Here is a 19,628-nt window from a genome sequence, read left to right as displayed (position 1 = left end):
ACGATGAAAAAACATCACACCACGTATTCCAAAAACGGTGCTGTGGCCCTTACAGAGCTGTGTAAGCCTGCAGACCCGTGTGCAGGAGGGATGCTAAGTCAGTGCAAACTCTTAGCTGCATTTTAGCTCCAGCAATGCATACGATAGCTTGTTTTAGAAGCACGGGGCTAAGGCCTAAACACTTCAGAATTCATCCCCAGTTTGCTTGACTGTTGTGTCAAAACACGCAGGAAACCTGAGCTAAATAACCACGCAGTTTTCCACGTGGGTTTCCGACTGCAGCCCCCGATAGCGGGAGCACAGCGGGACTACAGCGCCCGGCGTGCCCCACAGCCCGCCCCCTCCCCGCCCCAACATGGCGCCCTCCCCGCCTCAGCCGTCGGCGCCAAGATGGCGGCGGCGGTGCGCGAGGAAGACTTCGTCGCCCTGCAAAGCCTGCTGAAGGTGAGGAGACGCGGTGCTCAGCCTGCGGCGGTGGGGGGCTGCCTGCTGCCGGGCCGCTGCTCAGCATCTCCCGCTTTGCTCCCCGACAGGCGTCGTCGAAGGACGCAGTGCGGCAGCTGTGCCAGGAGTGCTTCTCCTGCCCGCCCGGCCGCCTCGGCCCGCTGGCGCAGCGCGCCTGCCCCGCCATCGCCGGCAGCCCCGAGGAGGCCGCGCAGGTACGCGAGGGCGCGCGGGATTCCCCGCGGCTGCTGGGCCCTGCGGCAGGGAGAGCCCGCCGTGATGCTGTTGAGCCCTGCGGAGCCCTTTCCCCTCTTCTTTCCCACAGCTGGTGTCCGCCCTGCACAGCCTCACCCGGCACGTCGTGTTCCGCGGCTTGACGGGGGCCGAGGACATCCTCGCTCTGTTTCCAGAAAACTTCCACCAAAACCTGAAGAACCTTTTAACTAAAATAATCTTGGAGAATGCGTGAGTGCTCAGCACCTGCTGTTTGCTTTCAGTGGCAAATATAAAGCTTAGGTGCGCATTTTGGTACGTGGGCATCGGCTCACGGGCCGGGATAAGCTCACACAGGGGGCTTTCCTTCTGTCCTTCAAACGTTTTGAAATGGCCGTGCACCTAATTCACATCGTGCAAAACTGCTTTTGTCTCGAGCTCAGCTGTGCCATAGAACAGTGAGACAGATGGGGATAAAACAGTGGTTTGGGTTTCACCGCTGAAGTATGATCTGGTTGTTCAGCACCCAGGGACTGTCTGCTTATATGCTGCTGAGGCACTGTACAGGAGAGTACAGAGCAGTGGAGAACAGCTGCTCTGGTGCCCATATGACTCAATGCTTGGTAGCTGGTCAGTTTGACAAAACAGAGGCAAAAGGCTTACACCTCAAGTGAGCTGGACTCAGAGAAGAACTCGGAGCTGGCCATTAGGTTGCTCCACCACTGCCCACCTTTCCTCAGCACTCAGTAGCAGTCTCTCTCCCCTGATCACTAGTGCAGTCCTGGTGTCTCCTGTCAGAGATAAGCCACCCTGAGCGCTTTTGGTTTTTTTCTTCTTTCCCTTTTCAAGTGTTGCTGATTCTGTTTTGTTTTTTTTCTTTTCTCTTTTTCACAGTTCTGCTTGGAGAAACGAGGCACAAGCAAGTCAGAGTAAGTCTGTAATTATGTAATGTTCCTCAGATCATCTGACAGAGCCTGGAGGTTAGAGTAGTACCTCACAGTCTCTCTCATGATGGCACAGCACAGACATACCTCAGTTTGCCTTAGAAGAAGCTGTATGATGGCAGCATCCTACAGCTTAGCGAAGGCTAACAAGGTTTTATTCAGATTCGTGCTACTGTGCTAAAATCCTTTCCAGTCATCAAGCAACTTTCATTTCATTGTCAGTCTGTTGCTACGTTGCAGAGTGCCAGACTTCTGAACTTGAAGCGCTCTTGACGCACCCGTTCAAGCCGTTAAGTGATGCACACATGCAGTGCACAGTACTGGGGAATATCTGCAATACATCTAACTCTTCCATGCTCCAGAAAGTCCCTGGCATATATTCAACTTTGCTTTTTCCTCACTTTTTCAAAGCATGATGTAATTTAGCAGTACAGCTTTTGATAACAACAGCAAAGACTTACATTCCAGTTAAGCGTTCCATACAGCAATACCACTTTGTTTTTTCCCTAAGAGTTTTTTGTTTTGTTTTTTTTTGACAGCTGTAGGACATCAGGGCCTTGCAAATGAGATGCACAAATGCCTGCATAGATCTTCTTGGCCATTCTCTTTGTATGCAGAGAGGATAGCACCCAAGAGGTGAACAATATGGCAAGGACGTGGCAAACAGCTGTCCCTCAAAGATCTTAATGGAGTATAAATGGCAGAAAAATAGGGAAGAGGAAGAAACTACTGCAAAATGCTAATAACAATAAAAACAGGCATGTTTATGCTAAGCACTTGTGGCATTGCCAAGACACAGTGCTTTTTCCTGTATCCTTAAAAAAATAAAAAATTAGAGGAAACGGGCACAAGCTTGATGTTTCAGCGTGATGTAACAGCTAGGACTTCAAAACCCAAAAGCAAGGCTGAGTGCGTGGTGCTTGGAGCCACTCAGGAGTTTCGCTCTGAGTTGCATGTTTTTATATAGATGAGTATTTAGCCCCATCGGCATAAGACTGTTTTCTAAGAAATTATGTATTCTTTTAGTGTTATATTCATGAAACATCCAACATACATTACATAGGAACAAAAGCAGAGATTTAAAGACAACAACCCGTCTGATTGTTCTATGATAATATGAAAATGCAGATGCTTTTTTGTCTTTCCTAAGTCACCAGCAATCAATCTTTGCAAATTAACATACAACACTAAACAGATGCATTTTATGTTGTTGCAAATGTTGCCAAATGCTTGCCATGATGGACTATAAACTGAAATTTGTTCCAAATGCAAAAGGCAAGGCAGTCAATTCTGCATTGTCCCCCACAGTTCTGCTGATGGGAGGAAGAAGAGCCATTCCCCACATAGATAAACTTCTCCAAGTGCCAGGAATCAGGAGGAGGGTTAGAGGTCCAACTGGATAAATGCTTGGGGAGGACACTAGACACTTTATGATTGGCAGAATCCAGACAGGCTGCAGTTGCCTGCTGGGACAGCTCTTTCCATAGCACTCTGTAGAAGCTATCGTTGCTTCTTCATCCACTTCTGGTACTCTTAAATAGATATAAAATATGGTTATTAGCAGTTACTTATTAAGGCTTTGCACAGACACTCAAGCCTGTTGAGCACCATAGCTGAGATTTTAAATTGGGTTGGAGAATAAGCTATTGCCTCTCTACCAGTGTTTTGTGGAGTTGGTCCTATATTTCCTTCAGACTCCTTCCTAAAGCCTGAACTGACATAAATCAGAACAATGTTTCCTTATGCCTCTGGAAACCATTTGTTCTCATACAGTTCTGACAAAGTAGTATCTGTTAGCTGCAAAGCCTGTTTCAAACTGAAAGAGTTTGTCAGTGCTTCGATGTCCTCGGTATAGATTTTCTCCTAGTGAGAATTTACTGTTTTTCTCTGGAAATATTACACTGCACTTTTGAACATAGGAAGCATAGCTCAGCTTTTACCAGAAAAATGAGTTGAAAAAGATGCGAGAGGTGTTCTGTGTCAACAGTTTCAAGTGGGAGTGATAAGTGTGCTCTGTTAAACTGCACCTTACAACTTGCTTCCTTAATATGCATTTTAAACAAGAAATTTATCTTACAGCCATTTTCCAAATTTCTGGGTTTTCGTGGTAAATCAGGCCTTATCATTGAACAATCAAGATAGGGCTTGAACACTGCTGTTATATATTGGTTAGGTAAGTAATTACACTTTCCTCTGGTTTGCAGTAGGTGAGACAACACCTGCAGATCTGATTTGAAAATCAATACAGTTTTCTGAGTTAAAAGTGTATTTTCTTTATGAAAATAGGAAAGTTTTTGTTTGAACAAGGGGAGGATAGCTATCTGCATGCCACCCACATGTCACAGTTTCACTTGACTGTTCTTCAAATGCTCCCTGTAGTAACTGTTGGTGGCAGCTGAAAGCGCTGTTGAAAAACACAAGATTTCAAAGAGCATTTGCAGTCAGCCTGTTGGTGCCAGGGATTTGTTGGGATAACCTCAACCTCAGCTTTTATGCCAGCCTGCATGGTGCTTTAGGGACACTTGAGGAGTCATAATGAAATAAGCTCCCATAAGTATACACCATCATGGATAAATATCCTCTACTCCTGTCTGCAAGGGACAGGTGCACAAATTCCTCAGCAGGGCAGCCAAGTTGGACCTGTCACCTCCCACAGGAAGGCTCATGGGATCTCCGGCCCCTGAACTACTGCTGTCAATACTGCAATCAGACTGTTGAATAATTTCTCTTATGGTAGATGAAACTGAGATGGTATCTTCAATATATTTTTTACCACTTGGCAGGACATGTGAAGACTGCAGTTTCCCTTTCCTATCCTAATACTGCAGACTGCTTTGGTTCACAGATTGAGGAGCTTGAAGTAACACTTTATACTGTATGATTATAAGAATCCAAAGTGCTTTCTTGCCACTTACAGAACAGAGCAGTAAGCATAGTAGGTCCCTTAGTAACTCATGCTGACATGGCTGAGTCTTGCATGCGGCAAGATGTAAAAAGATACCTTACCACTCCCCTTCTCTCACCTGCTTTGTGAATTCAGCTTGTCTTGCATTGTGCCATCCTTACTTGTGAAGATGGAGAACCTTGTTTGTTCTTCTAGGGTCACGCAGAGGCCTTCACTGACTGCTTTATTACAACATAAATAAAAACAATGTGAAACCAGTTAGTAGCACTAAGGTTGTACATTTTCACAGGGCCAGCAGGATTCTGTCTGTGAAGAACATGTACATAGGGATAGACACAGGTTCTTGTTCTGGTGTCATCATCGTGTGCTGTCAGGCCTAATTGATTCCTGTTTTTTGGTTCCCCCAGTCTCCCTGCCTCGGCTGGTTGACATGGACTGGAGGGTAGACATCAAGACATCTTCAGACACCATCAACAGAATGGCAGTCCCTACTTGCCTGCTACAGTTAAAGGTAACGTCAATACCTGAACAGGATCAAAATAACAGAGTCCAATACCTGACTTACCAGTGGCAGCACAAAACAGTTTGGACAAGCATCTGGTGCATCTAACAGGCTTTCTCAGAGATGATCTTTGAAATTCCACAGAGCCTGGGAATAGTGTCTCTGATGAAAGCTGTCTCTTCACCGTGAAGGAGAGATTTCTTTGCATGAGGATGAGAGAAGCAGCATATTTCTCCCTGGTCACAATTGTTCTCTATAGAAATAAATAAAATTAAAAAAAAAAATAGCTACAGAGAATCCATTGGGTTTTAGTTCAAAGTAACTCAATAATGAGTGGATGACTGTATTAATTGGGAAGATGACTTCTGATTACTAGCTTCCTTCACTGGCCACATCTATCATTTGGGCAGTATAGCCAAATGTACTGCTTGTATTCCTGTGCAGCAAATGACAGTGCCTTCTACTGAGATATAAGTGCTATGAAGCAATAGAAGATGAGAAAGAAGAATTAGCTCACCCCTTCTGGTGACCGGTGATAGCTCCAGATCTCTGTCCAGAGAGATCCTGCTCCCTCAGCTGCTAATACTTAAATGAGGGTGAGGAGTGGCAGATCCTCAGTCCACCCCTTCTGGTCACTCGCACATTGCTTGCACCTCAGCTCCCTGAATTAGCCACACCTGGTGCTCAACCATTGGCTCAGGCTGTGACCTGGCAATTCTGCAGCATTCTTGATTCCCCAAATCAGTAAGAACAGGCTTTAGAAGAAGAGGAAAAATCTAACACTTATGTTTGGGATGAGTTAAGTATGACGCTGGCTAACTGTTAAGATGTTTCTGATATGAATGCAGCTTCCTGCTGTTAGTCTCTTCAGAATTTCCCCACTCATGGCTGTACACAATTATATGCGCTCTGCCAATGGACGTGCACTTTGCTGGTAGGGCACGCAGTGAAGAAGTGTGTTTTGTGCCTTCAGGTTGAAGCTGGTTGCCAAGTAAAACATTTTCCTTTTTCTCTCCATCAAGCACCAACTTGCCTAGTGGCAGTGGAAAAACCTGAGAAAGGATTTTTCATACACCTAACTGCTACATTTCTGTTTTCAGATTCAGGAAGATGCTGCCTTATGCAGTGATAGTCCTGTTGTTTCTGCACTGACTGTGGAACTGAGTAAAGAAACCCTGGATACCATGTTAGAAGGTCTAGGAAGAATCCGGGACCAACTTTCTGCTGTTGCAAACAAATGAAAACCCAGTAATGTGAATTCCAGCAGCCAGGAAGGGAAATATTCTGTGCCCACAACTCTCCTAAGTTGCAGCTTACATAAAGTTTTATGCATTAACCAAACATAATTAAAAAGATTTATTTTTTGAGTTAACTAGATAGCTTTTCAAAAGCTAACATTTAAACATTCCTTTGGCCTGGTGCCACAAAGTGTTTTCATAATGTTGTTGAAAAAAAAAAAAACAAACAAAGAAAATAACAGTTCTCTATTTCAGAAAAAGGTTTAAGGGCTCAGAGCTTGGTTTAATCACAAGGGTCGTAATTGGAAATGGCAAATAGCACTTGCATCATTGGCTGCAGCTATCTCCCTGCCCAGAAATTAGGATCTAAAAGGTTCAAGCTGGTTAATGGGCTGCCTTCCAGCATTAGCAGACAAGGAGGGTACTTCTCCCTGTAATGTGTGTGTACTGAGGTGCATGCTAGATGTAGTGCTCTCCTTCTCAATGAAGCACAGCCATGCTGCAGATTGTTATTACAGGATAATGCTTTGAAATGGGGCAATTATGCTACAACACATTCCCTTCTGATCAGCTTCATAGCACCATTTGCAAAATGACTACTCTGAACATCTTTAGCAGCAAACAATTTCCTCCTTCTGTTTGAAAAGAAAAAAGGAGTTCATATAATTAATGTTCGTGTTTATTAGCCTTTGGACTTATGAAAACGCAGACTAGAGAAGTTAAGAATTGATAGTCTTTGTGCTGCCTTTCTACAGTGAATGGTGCCTGTACTTCTCCAAAGCATTCTGGTGTTTGTATAAATCTTTATTTAATTAAAAAATGAACTGCCAATTGATTTTGTGAGTCCTTTTTTCTGTAGAAGAATGTTGTCCTGGGTTACCTCAGCCTTTTTTTGATGGTGCCTGGTTTCTAGCTTGGTATAACGAATGTTCACTTTTGTTGCTGAAAAGCAATTCTTTATTTCTTGTTCAAATGGATTCATTTTTTAAACCATCCTCTCTCCATTTTAGTAACATTCCAGGGCACCTTTTCCCAGGCACCAGCTCGATGCAATATCACAGTTGAGTACTCTGACCTAAAACTTTATAGATATGTGCACTGAATGTGTAGAGAAGTGCAGGAAATAAAGAAAATCCAGACTCCTCTGAGTTTGCCTAAGGCACCAAAAATGGAACTCTGCATCCAAATACAGTCCCAACTTTCATAGAACAGAAAATATTGTCTCTTGTGTTCGCAAACATGAAATCACTTGGGACGTGTACAGAAGTTACTGAGCTTTGTTAATTAATTTTAGACATCTCTGTGCAGCCTGGAATACAGATAAGTAAGGAATACAATAAAGCCTGTGCTTTTAAAAGATACCGTGTTAATGCAGCTTGTGCAGCAAGCTGAGATGCATGACAAGTCACTTGTTGAAGTCCCCGTGGAGTGAAGATTGTAACACTTGTATTATTGTGAGAAATTGGTAAATTTCATATTTATTCAGGAAACGAGATGGGAGAAGACTCAAAAATCTGTTTCACGAGGTTGAAACTATGGAAAATACCCCAACAGACTTCTTCAGTTTGAGGAAGCTTTGTTGCCTTTACAGCTATAATAGGATGATAATAGCAGGGTGGCAAAGTCTTTGGCTACAGCAAATGAGGGCAAACCCAAATGCAGCAGCTGTAGACGCAAAAATGAAGGAAAAGAACTGCTTACCTTTGGAAGACCTCCTGTAGGCAGGGATCTCCAGCAAGAGATACCCTCACCTCCACCGCCAACCCTTAAATGAGGTCTGGGAGGGGATGGATCCACCCCTTCCAGTCACTCAGGTGTGTTGCACTGCATGCACCTGAGCTCCCCTGCAGGTTGGCCCTGCCCTCCCACCAGGTGTTCAATCACAGCTTCAAGCCCTGACTTAGCATTTCTGCTGCAACAGCCTAGCCTTAAAAATCTCAAATACATTGCATTGCTTATTCTAGAAGGTAAGAACCACTGCAAAGATAAATAATGAGATGAAGCATTCATAGTAGATCTGAGGAAAATCTTGATGTTAAAGTCAGAATGTTGTAAGGCTTAATGTAATGAACTGATAGGTGCAAAGAGCTCTCATTACAAAACCATTAAGCAACTGCAGAGTAGTTGTGGAGAAGAGTCTAAGAACTGAAGAGACTGTCCCAGTGTCATAGCTGCCCTACCTGCAGACAGCTGAAGTGCCCATGGAGATTTAATCACGGAGGCTGCCCACTGCATCAGAAGCATGCCATCTCATGACTTCAAGTGGTATATCTCAAGTCCTTCTGGTACTCTAGTTGAAGAGCTAGGAGACCATGAGAGATCGCCTTCAAATCTTTGCCTGAAGTGTTACGCATTCTCCTATTGGCTCTTATCACCTATCCCAGAAGAGCTGAGACTTAATTCAACACTCAGAAAAAGATGTATAAAACAAGAGAGTCTGAGAAGAACTGTCATTACCCAACCAGCAAGAGTACTTCATTAAGTGTACTTGATGTCTTGCTTACAGACAATCGTGATCTTTTTCACAAGAAGATTGCTCTCTTAAAACCAGTTTTTTTTATCCTTCCTCCACACATTGCTGCTATTTGGCAGATAAGCCTAAATGTATTCCGCATAACTTTATTACCAGATTGCTCCTGTACCAACTCTTTCCTCTAGCTTAGTTTTCTCCCAGCTTACTCTTTTTCTCCCCTCACGTTTACAGGCAGCAGTGAAATTGCCCTCCGCTTACAACAATTAAGCAGAGTGAGCTCTATTTTCTTTCAGCACGGTAGTGGCCATTCTTCACATACAGTTTACATCTCCCTTGAATAGGAGTGAGCACAGTTGTTCCCTCTGGAGAAGTCTAGTCCAAGGGCATTACTAAAGAACAGAGCAGTCACAGTATGTGAATCACCTGAACTGCTTCTTCCAGAAAAACCCAAGCCCTCACTGTGTAATGGGGCTCAAAAATTCCAGTACTGAGGAGAAGCACCTCCTACACACACCCTGATTGTGGAGTGATACCTCACTCACACCAAGCAACAAGGAACTGAGTTATCTCTAAGCAAATTTCTTTTACTGAGAAATCTGTGAAGGACAAGTACACACAGTTCATTCCATCAACTTCTTGAGTTACACTCAAAAATACACAGATATGCATAGACTCATGGTAGGCTTTAGTTTTTGAAGCAACATATAATTGTTGAAAGTAAGGTTTAACCAGATCATCTGCTGTAGTTTTTGCAGTCTACCTGTGCTCCGCAGAGCAGTCGCTAAACCCGTGCTTGCCGTTTTAAATATTTGAGAAGCACATTGTCCTACAGTCTCAGCGTTTCACAAAGAGAAGAGGGAATGAAAGGAAGGAGTGAAACAGAACTTTCCCGGCCGCTTGTGTGCCCCTTCTTCCCCAGGAGATGGCGAGCTTGGTCTCCTCTCGCTCTTCCATCTCCGGTCCCGCAGGCAGAGCCGCTGAGCTGCCCCCGGACTTCTCCGGGGCTGGGAGCCTGCTGCGGCTCTGACAGCCATTTAGTCCGGCAGCAAAGCAGAGGTCGGAGCTGTATTTAAAGAGCACTGACAACTTGGAACATTTCAAAACCGGCCCTTCCCAAACGACACGTAGATCTGTTGTTAAATGGCAGTGAACAGAGTGCTGTGAAAATCAGGTCTGGAGAAGAAGGCAAGATTGAGGGGCTGTGGGGAAAAGCTCCTTCCTTCCCAAGCATGCTGCAAACCAGTTTTAAACAGCACAAAGCACAATTGCATCCAATATAGCTGAAGCCTGTTCTCTGTATGTATGCACGTTTTCCAGTTGCTTTCTCACCTCACTTTTGCTGCTGTTATCAAGAGGCTGGGAACAAAAGTAAGCTCCCTTCCCTCACGCACTCAGCAGAGCCATCATCTCCCCCGCTTGGAGGGGAGGTGCTAATGCACACCAGCAGCACAGACTCACCACAAAGCACTGTCAAATACACAAAGCAAACCAACTGAACAGAGACAGCTAACTAGAATCTCATTCTCCTCCTTATTCTCATCTAGGTACTGCTGCTGCAAAGGCTTGGAACAATAGTAGGTATAGCTTTTTTTCCCTCCAAGACACGATTTTTCAAGTTGACAGCATCCCTTTATGCTGATGAGATGGTGAAGCTTCAGTGCCAGCTAGCAGCAGAAATATAATAGCATCCATTAGAGCTGTTAGCTAGAGTCTGCCAATGCTTCAGTTTATAATTTAGAGGGTTATAACTCAGCCATGCAAATAAGATGAGGGAGAGAAACTTTACACTGAAAATCTGGACCTGGGAGCAAGCTCTCTAGTTTCCTACAAAGAAATAAACATCAAATTTGCTTTGATGCTCCAGACTCTGCTGTAAAAATGAGATAAGAAACCTAAATCAGTGGGCTGAAGTATACCAGTGCCTGGCCTTTGCACAGAAAGGGAATTGGGCTAATTGGAAATCCTGACATCTTTACAACTGCATCAGTGCCTGTAGCTCCAGAAGTGTCCAAGCCCCCACTCTGTACCCTTAAGTCTTAAGACAAATTCCATTGTTGCTTCCAAACAAAGCACTACATAAGTCAGCAAGGCTTGCCAAGCAGCATCTCCCCTCTGCATAGCAGCAGCGCTCAGACTGGATAAAAAGTTCACTGCAGATTTACAGTATGCACTGTCAGAAGTCCTCGGGTTCCTGAGCACTCTGAGCGATTTAGGCTTCAGAGCCTCATTCCATGCCTGTTTTTGCACTTATCTCATTTATCTGCCTACAAAGGACCTTACTTTTGATTACTCGGGGGTGGGGAGAAGATCCTCTAACAACAGTCAGTATTGGCTCGTGCTAAGCTAAACCAGAATGGCAGAAAGTCATGGACTGTTTGACTTGGATGTCAACAGACAGCTGATCCTCTTTTGTAAAGATGTGTCTGCTGACAAATAAATAATCAGAAGATCAGACCAAAACAAAAGAGACACAAAACCATGAAAGAGCACACTGCATAACAGAAAGTTGAAAAGTGCATTTCAAGCCAACTTTTTTTTTTTTTTTCCCCCTCTCTGAAAAGGACAGCATGACAGTGTACTTGACCATCTGTCTCTCAGGATGCTTTCCTCTTCCTCGGCACAGATGGTAAACTTCAAACATCACTATCACTCTCATCTACAACATCAGCCCTGTAAGTAATCTTATTTACAATATCCACACATTGCTTTCCAGTGACCCAATTTCTCTCTTTGGTGCCAACTCAGAAGTTCTTAGCCAGTATGAAAGGCACTAAAATAGACACGTTCAAAGCTGCCCTTGTGGGCGTGGTAACACAGCTCCCAGGAAAGAAGAGACCCTCGAAATGAAATGAAATGAAATGAAAGCTGCTCACAGCACTGCCTTGTCCTCAGGCAAGTACATTAAAAACCTTTCCCACACTTCCAAAGGAAAAAAAAAAAGAAGAAAAAAAAAAAAAAAAGGAAGAAAACCTAAGCAAGAAATGTAAACCAAGATATACCTGTAATTCTCCCTGCTGTCTCAGTTTGCACAGCACTCAGTTTGAGCTGCTGGTTCCCAGAGGCAGAGACCTTGTCCTTGGAGCCACACACAGGGTGCTGCTGCTCTCACCTACAATGAGAAGGATCCTGTCTGTTGTCTGTAATGCACCAAGATAGTTTCATTATTCTGGGATCAGATTTTTGGCTTTCTAGTTGCTTGACAGTAGTCTTTTATCTTTTGCTAGATAAGTGAAACAGATCTACACAGGGTAATGGCCAGACTGTATTCCCAGAGACTGCTCAGGAGACTGGGAGGAAGCCCAACGTTCAGAGGCAATGATACAAGCTGCAGCTTGCTAAGTCCCTTAATGGATAACGTGTAGTTTGTTTAGCTAAGAGTCTGTGTCTTTTTATTGAATAGGTAAGGGAGGTTCCACAAATGTTTGTATTGAATTGAACAGAAAAGGTTCACAAGTCTTTGTATGGAACATGTATGTACTGGGAAGTCCTCCGAAGGGCTGGGAACATGTATGTACTGGGAAGGCCTCCGAATGATTATAAACTGAAGACCTTTTTGTGCAAGACATACATGGTAAGAGTGTCCCCACACATCCAGTGCTGATATTAAAGAGAGCTTGCTTTCTAACACTCCAACTTGAGTCTTAGAGTTTCCTACTGATGGCTTTATGGTAACACCAGGAAGTACTTTGCGTGGAATTCCAGATGCTTCTGACATGTGTGCTCTCTCTGCTGGGCTCATCCAGTCTGTAGGATCTGGAGGGAACCCAGAACAATTTCCCACAACATAAGTATTTTCAGTGACACTTCTGGTTAAATTTTCTTCCTCTACAATTCCTTTTTCCTAAATCATTCTGTATCATAATGCGCTGTCATCCTCCACTCCAGAGCAGACTGCATTCTGGCAGTGGAAGGACATCATCCTATTTCAAGAATTCAATAATAATAAATGGAAAGTACCAACATTCGAAAAAAAAAAAAAAAAAAAATTACAGACACTCTTAATGCCTCCGTTGAAGTAATGAAAAGAGCAATGAAGTCTGCTAGTGACTGAAAATGATCTCGACTTGCAGGTGATGAATTCAATTTATTGGTAATCCTCTAGAGAGTGAAAAAGCTCTGGGGATGATCACTGCATACAAAATAAATATCCTGGTCACTAATGATATTTATTGCTAAACGCAAGCAGCTCCTCTCATTTGCAGGGTTTGGAGGAGCATCACCTGGCACAGGGCTGTCCTGATGGCAGGCGCAGCTTTGCAGCTCAGCCTGGTTCTGCCTAGAGACCTGCACACCTTCCACAGCCCCTGGGAAGCAGGAACAGGGGCCTCGGGGAGCAGTGGCAGTGCCCCAGCCATGTCAGCCCTGTGCAGTGCTGGCCTGGCCTCCATGCAGGGCTAGAGGCCTTGATGTCACCGCTGGGACCCTAGGGCAACTGCAAGTAGCCTTGGTGGCAGTGAAAGGTCTGGAAATGCAGACTCTGAGCTGTGGGTTCATCTCTGCCGTGACTCTTGGGTATCTCCCTTCACCTCTCTGTCTTCTGCTAGCAGGTAGAAAGCAGTTACACCTACTGTAAGGAGATGGGATAATTCATCAATCCACTTGGTATTAAGCCTCTGGAAGTATATGGGCCTTACAAGTCTGTTGAGAATAGTGCCAAGAAAAAAGATGTCAATGCCAGAGTACTGTGCTCCCGAAGACAGAACTTATTTTCTGCTGCCTACAAACAGTGTTTTGCAAAATTTATCACTCTCTCCAGTTCCTTACAAGCACAGCACCACACAGCTTTGAAAATACAAGCGGCTCTGGCTCTTGAACTTAAACCTAAATCGTTATTATAATGCTCTTCCAAGGAGCCATGTCCTGCTGGGGCTTATAGCTGAGAGCAAGTCTTCACCTCTCCCTGACCCACTTTAAAAGTTCATCCTTCCACTTCATTCATATGAAAGGCTTCAGAAGGAAGCTGTGAATAGAGACCACAGTAAAAGAGCACCAGTTTGTTTGCTTCTGAAGAGCCCCTGTTGTCTGGCAGCCCTGGTAGGCTGGCAGCTGCTTTCAGCAAGAAGCAACATCAAGATTATTCTCCTGCTGCAGTCCTGCACTTCTACCCTCCTCCAGCAGTATCTGACACGGTATCCTTGCTTCTCCTTTCACAGACTGTGACTTTGCTGGGTACAGGAAAGAAGTGACATGTATCTGAATTCCCCTGGTACTACTGCCTGTGATGTGTATGCCCTGCAGGGTGATAGAAGGGCTCTAATGCCTCTGCATGCACCGAGCCTGGGTGATCCAGATGGACCTACCTACACCAGCTTCATCTGCACAGCTGGATCCTTGCTGCCCAGTTTCCATTCATTTACTGTGGGATTTGCTGTAGGACAACTATGTCCTGGAGAGCACTAGAGCATTGGCAGGCCTTTGGGAAGGGTCTGCAGGTGCCAGCGGAGTCTCAGTGGCAAAGTGATGTATTGCTCAAATGAACCTGAGGTGAAGTAGATGGGCAAGGAAGGGATGTAATAAGGCTTCAGCCTCCTAGATGAAATAGAAGGACACATTCTTTTTCAGTTGAAGTTAACCAGTTGCTTCATGATTGCCATTTATTGCCTTATTAACCCACTTTTATTACTGCATTTATGATGTTTGGAATTCTCAGACCCAACAGAGAAATACCAGCAATTAACCAGTTACGTTCAGATGTTGTCCTTTAATATGGCTAGCCCACAGAGAGGTTTGCAGGTCTGTTACCATTCTCTTGAGATCTGCTATGCGTCAACTTGGGCAGGAAACATCACAAGCTCTTTTAAAACCCTAAAACAGGCATTACTTCTGCCTCTCTTCCTCCTCTCTCGAGTGTTCCACCAGGAGCCCCTGAGTCACCACAGAATAGACCTCTTCCTCCTGCAGCCCCACCATTGCAAGCACCTACTGTATTAGCATGCAGGCCTGCTGCGCTTTTGAAAATGAAATAGAAGCAAATGCAAGCCACCTCCACAGTTTCCCCATGCCTCACTAGCACACTGCGGCACTAGAGCAAGCTCTGAAGGCAGTCCTGCTGCTGGTACATGGGCCAGGGACTCTTTGATGTTAATCCCAGCTTTGCACGTCTGTGACATTACCACAGACAGCATGGGGCTCTCAGCAGTAAGGGAATGAAAGCACCAACACTGCTCCGATTACTACAGCTTTCCTTTTATTTGGTGCTAGGAGCATTAAAGGAAAAAAGTGAGAGAGAGGGAAGGATCAATTTTACTACACTCTATGAGCAATGCAACTGAAGATGTTAGCAGCCAGCCCAGCTATGGGAAGAGCAGCTGGCAGAGATCTGCACGTGCCATGTTGCTGTTGCAATACACACCAGTGGGTTGCTAACCAACCTAAACAAAATTAGAGCTAGCAAAACCTTGCCTTGGAGGATTGATACTTATAAATCAACAGAAAAAAAAGACAGCTTATGTTAAAAATATACGCTCTAATTCTATCCTGGCCCAGCGAGGTGAGATGCCTCTAAGGCCACACAGAAGACACATCTGGTCCCGTGGGTTTTGGTGACCGTGCAGCCAGCCTGCAGCAAGCTGGGCATGGCAGCAGTCAGAGCAGTACTGGAGGACAGACAGCGCCTCAAACTGTGGGTCAGTATTTGCAATTCATGGGCAGTAAGCAGGAGGGCCTCCTCCTAAGAGCATTAACTGCTGCATAAGGGCTTTTGTGCTCTTGCTGCTGGTTGGCAACAAAATTGTGCTGATTCTGATGCAACAAGCTTTAATCCTGTTATGTTATCGACACTGTATGTTTCTGAGTTTAAGCATTCCCAGTAGAGAAAATGTCCTTGAAAACTCATTGTCTCTTTAATTCCCAACACTTTACTTGAAAACATGATCTGAAATATCACAGTAACTAATGACCACAGTGTCGCATCCGCTCTGGGACCCCCTTTTATTTGCCAACTCTTACATGATCACAACTCACTGAATTAGCCTCAGCAGTGCTGGTAAGGGAACCAGCATGGCACCACTTAACTTGGATGATGGATCATCCTAAAACAATACAGCCTAACACCCAAGGAGACAACCAGAAAATAAATAGCTCAGGAACAGCAACCTCTTTCAGAAGAGCAGTAAGAAGGAAAGGGCACAGCAGATACATTGTCATTGCCTTAGTTTGATTGTAAACTGAGACTGGTTGTGAATGGATCCTCAAAGACTGACTATGTTCTATGCTTTCAAGCTCATTAAAACCTATGGGTTCAGCCACAATTGGCCCACTGCAGTTCAGCAAGCTGCTGCATACCTGGTAACCCCCCCTTGCTTTGTGTTTCCAGCCTGCTCACATGCAGTAGAACAGCGGCAGTAGGAAGCTTACCTCATCTCACTTTACACTTGCAGCATGCCAAGAGCACTTGCATAGACATTGCTGTGGCACAGCTGACCAGCAGAAGCTACTCAGCCCTACTTGTTCAGCTCTGTAAGCTCACACACCTCCACCTGTGTGCTGCCAGCAGCAGAAGTCTCAGATACCCTCTGCCATCACCCACTTCCCTCAGCAATTGCTGCAGAGCACAGCCAAGGGTCTCCATTTCTATGCTTGATAAGCACATCACCGCAGCAGTGCGTTGTAAGGAAAACAACTGAAGCAGAAGCAACAGTACCCAAAGATTCCTTCTGTAAGATAAAAAAAAACCCTAAATTTAATTGTCATAAAGAGTATTCCATGCTGTTTTCAGAAGAGGGAGCCAGAGAGAATCAAAAAGCCTGGGAAGCCTCTTTTGTCTTTCAAAATCAAAGGCAAGAACCTGCCTCTGACACACCTTGTTCAGACAGGACTTGGCCAGCTGGAAATGCAGAGGTAAGACCATACTGAGTGGCTGGGGCTGATCTGTCTCACTGCATGCCATCTTAAAATGTTTTGCTAGAAAAGTGTTCACATGAGTTTCCAAACTCAGACCCTGAACTAATTTTTGCAACCATCATCTATTTCAACACCTTACCAAGGTCAGAGCTCTGCAGTACTCAAAAGAAGAGATGGAGCTGACAGTGCAAACCACCAAGCTCCTGTTGCAACAGAAGCTTCTTGGCCTGCTTCTGGCCTCCTCAGATCTGAGACAGAGACTCAGCTCTCACCAACACTTTGCCTTGAATGCTCTGTCCTGCACTGAAGATATGCAAGGGATCCTGCCCTGCAGGTGAGCTGCAGCCTGGAGCCACAACTGGCTCAGCCCCAAGCAGGATCTTCCAAAAGCAGTTCCCTGCATCTCTAGGCTCTGGCTGTTGTGCGTTCATCTTTATCAGAACGAGCCAGAGAAGATCAAACGTGATGGCACCAACATTAGTGGCCAGCAATGGTCAGAAAACACTGAAAAGTTTTAGGGAATATGGGATAGGATGGTCAGTGTCTGGTATTCAAAACAACTGATTTCAAGATCAACTCTGATGGGTTGCAAAAGGCCTCCTGTTAGAGCTCCAAGCCCTGCCTCAGTGTCATCAGCCTACTTTCTCATCCGCTTCTACACTCAAACGCTGTGCAATTTCGGCTGCCTAGAAAACACAGCAAGGAGGCTGGTGGAGAGAGGTCTGCCCTTCTCACGCAACCCCTGCTTATATGGGACAGCATCCAACTGAAGGGGACGCACATGTACATGCATGGCTGCCTGAACCATTTCCAGCTTTGTACATAAACCACATATTACAAAGCAAAAGTACTTGCAGGTCTTGGATTTACAGCTGCTCTGGCTCTGCAGAAAAAGACCAACCATGGCGAACACGAGCAACAAAGCAGAAGAAACAAATACACATCACATAGAACCCTATGGTTTGGGAATCCAAACAGCATCTTTGGTCAACTTTTAGGAAGTCAACATATTTTCCCCTTTTGCTATCTCACTCTAAATTGCTCATTTGTTTGGGCTTGGTAGTGAAAAGGTTAAGTTGGAGAAGAAATCCCTTGATACCACTTTTGAATGTGATGGAAATGTCAAATGACCCCTCTGGTCCAACATGTTCACTCAGACCAGAGGCTGCTTCCTCATTAGCAACAATAAATTCAAAGCAGATGGGAAAATAGAGCTCCATTCTCTGATCCAGCTTTCAAAGTCCTTTGATTTCAGAATCCCTCAGCTGCTCTTTGACTTTCCTCATCTGTCAAATTCCCTGGTAAGATTGATAGGGTCTGGACTGGAGGACATCAGTGCAAATTCTGGTACTGGCTCTCCCCTGCTGAATTTCCCATATCTGACCATGTTAATTGCAGCTTCTCTCTCTGCCTTTGAAGTAAAGACGCTTTGATTTTTTTCCTATCCTTCCTCCATCACCATTTATTACAACACTATGCAAGGGTCAACGGCCAACTCCTTGCCATGTCTGCATAACTTCCCTTATAAATAAACAGCTGCCTGCATGCCACAGCCTAGAAACTGCTCAAAGTTGCTGTAAGTTTGCTTAGAGAGTTCTCATTTTTCCACACCATAAGCCAAAAGGCATGAAGTAAAGCAAAGTTCAGAGAGAACAGCAAAAAAGCACAAAAGTCTCTCCGCATATGACTCCACAGCAAACGAACCACAAGGACAAGGTCAATGAATGAGCATGATCTCTCCATATCACAGCTTGCAGAAAGCTGTGGGGATGGTCACCATAGCCCAATTGCAGTAGGAGGCCGATACATCACTTCTGACAGCTCTGAGCTGGAACTAGACATTTCCCACGCCTGTGCCCTTTTTTTTTTTTTTTACTACTTTTTCCTCTTTACAAAGGCATGTTTCCTACCGTCCAGCCTGGATCTGAATTCTTAGCCAACTACCATTCATCCCATCCAACTGGTGCAAGAACAAATGATCCTCTTCTTCTTTTTCAGCAGCCATCTACATGTTTGAAGTTCTCTCATGTCTCCTCTTGTAGCATCTGAGGCTACTTAAAAGGCCCTGTGAAATACCACTGGTCATACCCACCTGATTAACAACTCTCTCTCCACTTTGACACTAAACTAACGGCAGTGTCCCATGAGTTAGCACTGGGATGCTACCTGAACTGTTTCTTTTCCTACCTTTCCAAAAACACAACAGGGTTTACACAATACAAACCATCACATTTTAACCTGTGTGTCACATAATTACTAACAGGCACCTCTTGTCAAAGGTGGTGAGATGAGACAGTTTCACAAAGAAGAACCAAGGACACACAGAAGCTGAGTGATTTACTCTGCCTTGCCTCAGACACATCATCTTCACCGCCTTCCCCAACTCCAGCTCAGCTCCCAGGCTCACCACACCTGTGCTGTAATCACCTTCCAACCCTCTACCTCAGTTAGACGTGCTTTTCTCTGCACTGTAGAGACCCCTTCTCACCTGCTGTCCTGGAGGGTGGCCACATGTCCTCAGGGAGCCGTGCAGAGCACCTGCAGAAAGAAGGATAGTTCCTAGCTGTGCTGGAGTCTTCTGGCTGGCGCCATCCCTTTGCAAAGGCTCTAGAAGACCACAGAAAAGTTAGTCTGAGCAAGGCCAGTTTAAATGAGGTTAAAGAGGTCAAAAGCCAGTGAATCACATACAAATCTTTAGGAAAGCCCAGGCAATAAAACCAAATAAAGCCTCCAATCACATTACCTGCAGGTTTCACAACTCTCAGAGTTGGTGAACCAGAAGTTGTTTTAAGGCCAAATTCACTTTTATGCAATACTGTGATGACAACCTACTGTTTCCAAAAAGGTAGCAACACTCATTAGTAAAAACAGTTGATGGCTACTTGGATACCTCAGCTGCAGTGCCACTGTGCTGCAGTGGGGCAAAATGGAGGACTTGTTTTAGCTCAAAGAATTGTCTCAACTCTGTCAGTAGTATCAGGTTCATGAAGCACAAATCAGCAAAAAGCTGATTCCATGTAATGAAAAACAATCATGTCTTCACTTCACTGTGTTTTTGACTAGACAT

At 44.7% G+C, this 19,628-nt stretch overlaps 1 protein-coding gene across 1 annotated transcript; it reads left to right on the top strand.

The window, feature by feature from the left end:
• Window positions 1-369: 369 nt before the first annotated feature.
• Window positions 370-7,081, top strand: COMMD9 (COMM domain containing 9). Its single transcript, XM_042814716.1, has 6 exons — window positions 370-444; window positions 534-659; window positions 770-909; window positions 1,552-1,586; window positions 4,914-5,017; window positions 6,109-7,081. The coding sequence occupies exons 1-6, from the start codon at window positions 391-393 to the stop codon at window positions 6,247-6,249; spliced, it is 600 nt and encodes a 199-aa protein (XP_042670650.1). The 5' UTR covers window positions 370-390; the 3' UTR covers window positions 6,250-7,081.
• The last annotated feature ends 12,547 nt before the right edge of the window (window positions 7,082-19,628 follow it).

Source organism: Centrocercus urophasianus, unplaced genomic scaffold (assembly GCF_019232065.1).
Source record: "Centrocercus urophasianus isolate 14NV4802_14NV808 unplaced genomic scaffold, USGS_Curo_1.0 seq_14, whole genome shotgun sequence".
Classification (NCBI taxonomy): domain Eukaryota; kingdom Metazoa; phylum Chordata; class Aves; order Galliformes; family Phasianidae; genus Centrocercus; species Centrocercus urophasianus.
Note: the sequence above shows the minus strand (reverse complement) of the source record. Positions and strands in the feature narration are given on the sequence as shown.

Coding starts and splice junctions, on each gene's coding strand:
- COMMD9 (XM_042814716.1), top strand. CDS start 391: ATGGCGGCGGCGGTGCGCGAGGAAGACTTCGTCGCCCTGCAAAGCCTG. Junction 445..533: donor CCCTGCAAAGCCTGCTGAAG/GTGAGGAGACGC, acceptor GCTCCCCGACAG/GCGTCGTCGAAGGACGCAGT. Junction 660..769: donor GCCCCGAGGAGGCCGCGCAG/GTACGCGAGGGC, acceptor TCTTTCCCACAG/CTGGTGTCCGCCCTGCACAG.